We start from the raw sequence: 8193 nt of genomic DNA on the forward strand, positions 1-8193 counted from the left end.
CATCTTGTAACATGCACTGTATTCACCTTGTTCAATGTTTTATGTCGTTCGTCATATTTCGCAGTTTTACGTTAAAACTCAATAAAAGGTCAATTTTATTGTGTATTATTTTGTCTTGAGAGGCGCACCACAATGTGACAAACCATATTATTTCCCCAATTTCCTGATGACTCTTTGTCTGTGGTAGCACACCCCTGAATATTTATGGAAGAAAGTCTTAATAATATATGTATTCACGGGGGGCCGGAGATATATATATCTGTACTTTACCTCCTCAAGTCTAGTGCGATTGAAACCCCCCAAAAACCTCACTCCCTTTCAAAAGACCAGGGCCTTCTCTTACTTGCTTTGGACACAGAGAAGACCTTCGATCGCCTCAACTGGACTTACATGCGCAAAGTCCTACTGAAACTCGAAACAAACAGCATCACCCCAGATCCCCCCTTATATAGTGATAATGAGTAGTGTGGCCCCAGGGCCCAATGTTATTTCTTGTCCAGATCCTTTTTGTCCTTCTTGTTGTCCTTTGAGGCTTGGGAGGCCAGAGACCCCATAGCGTTGCGTATGGCTTCATAGTTGGGGTCTACGCCAGGTAAATTCTCCAGGACGCTCTGTAGGAACTCAGGGTCCTGCATAACATCATAGTCCTCTTCCTCCTGGAGAGAGGAGAGATCTGTGAGACTTGCTGTCTCTAAATACCGGGGGAGGGGAGGACGGGACTCTGGGGTTATACCATTACATACCAGGGGGAGGGGAGGACGGGACTCTGGGGTTATTCCCATATAGTCATACAGGAGACTCTGGTGTTATACCATTACATACCAGGGGGAGGGGAGGACGGGACTCTGGGGTTATTCCCATATAGTCATACAGGAGACTCTGGTGTTATACCAATACATACCAGGGGGAGGGGAGGACGGGACTCTGGGGTTATTCCCACACTGTCATACAGAAGACTCTGGTGTTATACCATTACATACCAGGGGGAGGGGAGGACGGGACTCTGGGGTTATACCATTACATACCAGGGGGAGGGGAGGACGGGACTCTGGGGTTATTCCCATATAGTCATACAGGAGACTCTGGTGTTATACCATTACATACCAGGGGGAGGGGAGGATGGGATTCTGGGATTATTTTCATACAGGAGACTCTGGTGTTATATTATTACCGGTATATACCAGGGGAGGGGAGGACGGGACTCTGGGATTATTCCGTACAGTCCTACAGGAGACTCTGGTGTTATACCATTACCGGTATATACTGGGGGAGGGGAGGATGGGATTTTGGTATTCGAAGGTGGGAGCAGGACCCCTGGATTAGAAGGGGGGCCACTATATAGGACAATGGGACAGTTACCTTGGCAAGTTCTGGTATTTCCATCATGGAGCTATTGTCCAAATCACTCTGCTCGGCCGGGCCAAACTCTGCTGGTGAGAGAGCGTAATAATGTTAGTATGGGGAGTCACAAGGTACGTACCATACCCCCAAATCTCTGAACAACAACAACAACGTCACATATGCACAGATTCCGCCCACACCATGTGCGCAGCAACCTCCGCCCTGGATCACATCCACAACAAGCGAGCAGCACCGTCCCTGCAGGATCCCGTCCGAACGCAGCACCATGCACACAGCGCCCTCCCCACTACATCATATACATACCATGCGCACAGCACCCTCCCCCCTATATCACGTCCGTACCATGCGCACAGAGCCATCCCCTCTAGATCACATACATACCATGCACACAGAGCCATCCCCGCTAGATCACATACATACCACGCACTCAGTGGCCTCCCCACTAGATCACATACATACCATGCGCACAGCACCCTCCCCCCTATATCACGTCCGTACCATGCGCTCAGAGCCATCCCCTCTAGATCACATACATACCACGCACTCAGTGGCCTCCCCACTAGATCACATACATACCATGCGCACAGCGCCATCCACACTAAATCATATACATACCATGCGCACAGCGGCCTCCCCACTAGATCATATACATACCATGTGCACAGCGCCCTCCCCACTAGATCATATACATACCATGTGCACAGCGCCCTTCCCGCTAGATCATGTACATACCATGCGCACAGCACCCTCCCCCCTAGATCAAGTCCGTACCATGCGCACAGAGCCATCCCCGCTAGATCACATACATACCATGCGCACAGAGTCATCCCCGCTAGATCACATACATACCATGCGCACAGAGCCATCCCCGCTAGATCACATACATACCATGCGCACAGAGCCATCCCCGCTAGATCACATACATACCATGCGCACAGAGCCATCCCCGCTAGATCACATACATACCATGCGCACAGAGCCATCCCCGATAGATCACGTACATACCATGCACACAGAGCCATCCCCGCTAGATCACATACATACCATGCGCACAGCGCCATCCCCGCTAGATCACATACATACCATGCGCACAGAGCCATCCCCGCTAGATCACGTACATACCATGCGCACAGAGCCATCCCCGCTAGATCACGTACATACCATGCGCACAGAGCCATCCCCGCTAGATCACGTACATACCATGCGCACAGAGCCATCCCCGCTAGATCACGTACATACCATGCGCACAGAGCCATCCCCACTAGATCACGTACATACCATGTGCACAGCGCCATCCCCACTAGATCATATACATACCATGCGCACAGCGCCCTCCCCACTAGATCATATACATACCATGTGCACAGCGCCCTTCCCGCTAGATCATGTACATACCATGCGCACAGCACCCTCCCCCCTAGATCAAGTCTGTACCATGCGCACAGAGCCATCCCCGCTAGATCATACATACCATGCGCACAGAGTCATCCCCGCTAGATCACATACATACCATGCGCACAGAGCCATCCCCGCTAGATCACATACATACCATGCGCACAGAGCCATCCCCGCTAGATCACATACATACCATGCGCACAGAGCCATCCCCGCTAGATCACATACATACCATGCGCACAGAGCCATCCCCGCTAGATCACGTACATATCATGCGCACAGAGCCATCCCCGATAGATCACGTACATACCATGCACACAGAGCCATCCCCGCTAGATCACATACATACCATGCACACAGCACCCTCCCCCCTAGATCACGTCCGTACCATGCGCACAGCACCCTCCCCCTAGATCACGTACATACCATGCGCAAAGCGCTCTCCCCGCTAGATCATGTACATACCATGCGCACAGAGCCATCCCCGCTAGATCACATACATACCATGCGCACAGAGCCATCCCCGCTAGATCACGTACATACCATGCGCACAGAGCCATCCCCGCTAGATCACGTACATACCATGCGCACAGAGCCATCCCCGCTAGATCACGTACATACCATGCGCACAGAGCCATCCCCGCTAGATCACGTACATACCATGCGCACAGCGCCATCCCCACTAGATCACGTACATACCATGCGCACAGCGCCATCCCCACTAGATCATATACATACCATGCGCACAGCGGCCTCCCCACTAGATCATATACATACCATGTGCACAGCGCCCTTCCCGCTAGATCATGTACATACCATGCGCACAGCACCCTCCCCCCTAGATCAAGTCCGTACCATGCGCACAGAGCCATCCCCGCTAGATCACATACATACCATGCGCACAGAGTCATCCCCGCTAGATCACATACATACCATGCGCACAGAGCCATCCCCGCTAGATCACATACATACCATGCGCACAGAGCCATCCCCGCTAGATCACATACATACCATGCGCACAGAGCCATCCCCGCTAGATCACATACATACCATGCGCACAGAGCCATCCCCGCTAGATCACATACATATCATGCGCACAGAGCCATCCCCGATAGATCACGTACATACCATGCACACAGAGCCATCCCCGCTAGATCACATACATACCATGCACACAGCACCCTCCCCCCTAGATCACGTCCGTACCATGCGCACAGCACCCTCCCCCTAGATCACGTACATACCATGCGCAAAGCGCTCTCCCCGCTAGATCATGTACATACCATGCGCACAGAGCCATCCCCGCTAGATCACGTACATACCATGCGCACAGAGCCATCCCCGCTAGATCACGTACATACCATGCGCACAGAGCCATCCCCGCTAGATCACGTACATACCATGCGCACAGAGCCATCCCCGCTAGATCACGTACATACCATGCGCACAGAGCCATCCCCGCTAGATCACGTACATACCATGCGCACAGCGCCATCCCCACTAGATCACGTACATACCATGCGCACAGCGCCATCCCCACTAGATCATATACATACCATGCGCACAGCGGCCTCCCCGCTAGATCATATACATACCATGTGCACAGCGCCCTTCCCGCTAGATCATGTACATACCATGCGCACAGCACCCTCCCCCCTAGATCAAGTCCGTACCATGCGCACAGAGCCATCCCCGCTAGATCACATACATACCATGCGCACAGAGTCATCCCCGCTAGATCACATACATACCATGCGCACAGAGCCATCCCCGCTAGATCACATACATACCATGCGCACAGAGCCATCCCCGCTAGATCACATACATACCATGCGCACAGAGCCATCCCCGCTAGATCACATACATACCATGCGCACAGAGCCATCCCCGCTAGATCACGTACATACCATGCGCACAGAGCCATCCCCGATAGATCACGTACATACCATGCACACAGAGCCATCCCCGCTAGATCACATACATACCATGCACACAGCATCCTCCCCCCTAGATCACGTCCGTACCATGCGCACAGCACCCTCCCCCCTAGATCACGTACATACCATGCGCACAGCGCTCTCCCCGCTAGATCATGTACATACCATGTGCACAGCGCCCTCCCCCCTAGATCACGTCCGTACCATGCGCACAGAGCCATCCCCGCTAGATCACCATTTTTGTAACTAAGGCTCTGAAGTATTCTTGGAAATAAATAATTCATATTTCTAGTCCTGAATCTGTGTTCTTAGGATTTACGCCTAGAGTGTGGTTTCGCTACAGTCTTTGTATACATTGTATTGTGTATTGGGGGTGCTTGTGTCCCTTCAAATCTTGCGTTGGTGGCCACATACCTTATATAGGGGACCCATGTATACAAAGTGAACAAGAGTAATAGCTGGTGCTGTTCAGATTGCCGTATCTGGAGAAGTGACCGGTGGGTCCATGACAGGGGGTATAGGGCACGACACACCCTGCCACAAAGCCACGGGTCACACAATCACACCACAGCGACTCAGGGGAAGGCTGGTGCCCCAGATGTCAGGGCCAGTGTCGGACAGGAGGGCTGGGTATGGCAGCACGAGGGGAACTTACATCTTTCTCATTGTCCTCTACTGGGCTCCCCACAAAGGCGATGATCCTCATCTTGTGATTCTTACCCTGACGATGTTTCAAAGCCAGCTGGATAACAGAGAACAGAAGCGGGTCAGACAGGGGAACGGACATCACGTACTACAAGTCCCATCATCCCCTGAGAACGCTATGACCACATAATCAGTATATAACAGCACAGGTCCATTTGCCACAAGTCTGGACCTGTTCTAGTGGAAATGACATATGACAGACAGTGCTCCCTAGTCCCCGCTTCTCCCATCACACCGCCCCTGACGTACGTGTGCTATGCGGATCCCTGTGCAGAAGCTGATCTTGCCGATGGGCTGTACAGAGTGGAGTTTGGAGAGGATTCTGCCGGTGTCTGGTGTGAGCGTGGTGAGAACCTCACAGTTACTGGAAGAGAGGACGGGGAGATACACATCTGTTACAGTGACACATACAGGAGAAGCCGAGGGGCCCTGCCTGCATGGCCCACACCTACTTGGCTAACGTGATGAGCCCCACATTGTTCTCCGGGTTGCTGCGGGTCTTGGAGTGACAGACAATGTTTACGGCGTCCTGCTGGGCCTGGAGCCGGGTGGGTAGGAAGTCGCCATTTCTCATGTACTCCCTGTTGTCCACACTGTAAGACGGGCAAAGGATGAGAAGGAGAAACAGGCGGCAATGGCAGCTGCTGCTTACTAGTACTAAAATGTGCCCCAAATTGCTTATATTGGGTTGTACTTTCCGGGTATTGTCCCCAGATTAGCGACTCTCCCTTTCTGCAGTAGGCCCAAGCAGAAAAAGGGAACAATCAAATAGTAAACAGGCTCCTGTACTTACAAACAGGGGATGGGCTGGGGGACAAGGAGAGGGGGTGAGAGGAGAGGGTACAGGGGCAGGAGTGGGGGTTCCAGAGGGACAGTGAGTGGGGCGTGCCTGAGTGGCAGTAAGTGGGGGGTGCAGCAGGGCAGTGAGTGGGGGGTGTCAGGAGTTTAGGGGCTGAGAGTGGGGGTGTCAGGAGTTTAGGGGCTGAGAGTGGGGGTGTCAGGAGTTTACGGGCTGAGAGTGGGGGTGTCAGGAGTTTGGGAACAGGGAATAAGGGTGTCAGGGGGGGCAGGGAGTAGGGGGTGTTAGAGGGCAGGGAATGGGCGTGTCAGGGGGAAGAGAGTTGCGGGTGTTAGGGGGGCAGGGAGTAGGGGTATCGGGATTTGGGGGTCGGGAGTGGGGGTGTCAGGGGGAAGGGAGTGGAGAGGGGGTGTCACTAGGGCAGGGAGCGGGAGTGTTAGGTGGGTAGGGTGTCAGGGGGCAGGGAGTGGAGAGGGGGTGTCACTGGGGCAGGGAGCGGGAGTGTTAGGTGGATAGGGTGTCAGGGGGCAGGGAGTGGAGAGGGGGTGTCACTGGGGCAGGGAGCGGGAGTGTTAGGTGGATAGGGTGTCAGGGGGCAGGGAGTGGAGAGGGGGTGTCACTGGGGCAGGGAGCGGGAGTGTTAGGTGGGTAGGGTGTCAGGGGGCAGGGAGCGGGGGATTCAGGGGACACCACTCTCCCGGAGCCCACGCCCTGCTCCCTGCTGCCCCTGCTGGTGATGACTCAGGGATTTGGGTCAGGGGCTCCCTGTCTCTCTCTCACCCTCCGGAGTGTCCACGCCTCCTGTGCAGTATATGCCAGCATCAGTGTGTTCCTCTCCCCAGCATCCCGGTCCCCAGTGATGACCCCGGCTCTCCTCAGACCATAGTACTCTCCAGCACCATCTTGCAGAATTTTCACTCTCACACACGCCTGGCCAACCTCTGCAGCTGTTGTGTAACTACATGTCTCAGCATGCTTATAACTTGTTTATTATTGGGTGCGTTGCGCAATGGTTAGTATCAGCGGTGGCTCTTACCTCTATGGATGAGGGGGGCTGCCGTGATGCCCCCCCTCCACTGCCACCGATGCTGCTGGTCTCTGCTGTTGGTTTCCGGCGCTTCATCGGTACTGCGCATGTGCTGGCCCCAGCCTCTGTGGGCTGCTTCGGGAGCAGCCCATAAACATTCAGAGTCCTGGGTCAGGGCATGTGCAGCATCATCCTGCAGCAGCCCACACGGAGGGAGGGAACATGTCCAAATGGGACTGCCTTGTATGACTGGCAGGTCAAGCTTCCAATAGGAAGTCAGAGCCAGTCACAGTGAAGCCAGTGCAGTCTCACAGTGGTGAGTTTTACCTGGGTGGGCTGTAGCCCTGCAGCCCTGCAGTCCATAGGTAAAAACTGCCACTGGTTAGTATCTGTTCCCTATACTGGCAGTGCTGGTGAGTCCGCTGGTTCAAATCTTATGTAGATCACTATTTAATGCTGTGGGTTTTGCATTTGTCTCCATGACATCATTAAGAAACTAACACCAAGGTGCCAATACCAGTATTTCAGTGGTTGAATGTTTGCCCTGGTTACTGCCAATGATGGCGAGTCCCCTGGTTAAAATCCTATGTGGATTTTGCATTTGTGTCCATGATATCATTAAGAAATGGACACTGTAGTGACATTTGGCTGCGTAGCCCAGTGGTTGGGTATCTGCTGTTTGTACTATTGCTTTTTTGTGAGTCCCCCAGTCTGAATCCCATTTGGATTGCTGTTTAATTCTTTGGATTTTGGCTCAATGATATCATTAAGAAATAAACACGTCTGCATCAGTCGGCTGCGTAGCCCAGTGGTAAAGTATCTGCTCCCGTTACTGGCAATGATGGTGAGTCTCCCGGTTCGAGTCCCATGAAGGTTACGATTTAGTTCTGTGGATTTTGCACTTGGCTCCATGATATCATTATGGAACAAACACATTGGCACAGTCGGCTGCGTAGCCCAGTGGTTAG

At 53.3% G+C, this 8193-nt stretch overlaps 1 protein-coding gene across 1 annotated transcript; it reads right to left on the minus strand.

The window, feature by feature from the left end:
* Positions 1-391: 391 nt before the first annotated feature.
* LOC146050273 (26S proteasome non-ATPase regulatory subunit 4-like) lies at positions 392-6008 on the minus strand. The gene is made up of 6 exons (XM_083167198.1): positions 5852-6008; positions 5649-5763; positions 5314-5436; positions 1486-1495; positions 1360-1430; positions 392-656 (listed from the first exon to the last, which is right to left on the minus strand). The coding sequence occupies exons 1-6, from the start codon at positions 5971-5973 to the stop codon at positions 486-488; spliced, it is 612 nt and encodes a 203-aa protein (XP_083023324.1). The 5' UTR covers positions 5974-6008; the 3' UTR covers positions 392-485.
* Between the last annotated feature and the right edge of the window lie 2185 nt (positions 6009-8193).

The sequence above is a fragment of the Crinia signifera genome, chromosome 12 (genome assembly GCF_055691185.1).
Source record: "Crinia signifera chromosome 12, ASM5569118v1, whole genome shotgun sequence".
Classification (NCBI taxonomy): domain Eukaryota; kingdom Metazoa; phylum Chordata; class Amphibia; order Anura; family Myobatrachidae; genus Crinia; species Crinia signifera.

Coding starts and splice junctions, on each gene's coding strand:
- LOC146050273 (XM_083167198.1), bottom strand. CDS start 5,973: ATGAGAAATGGCGACTTCCTACCCACCCGGCTCCAGGCCCAGCAGGAC. Junction 5,764..5,851: donor GGGCTCATCACGTTAGCCAA/GTAGGTGTGGGC, acceptor CCTCTCTTCCAG/TAACTGTGAGGTTCTCACCA. Junction 5,437..5,648: donor CAGGGATCCGCATAGCACAC/GTACGTCAGGGG, acceptor TCTGTTATCCAG/CTGGCTTTGAAACATCGTCA.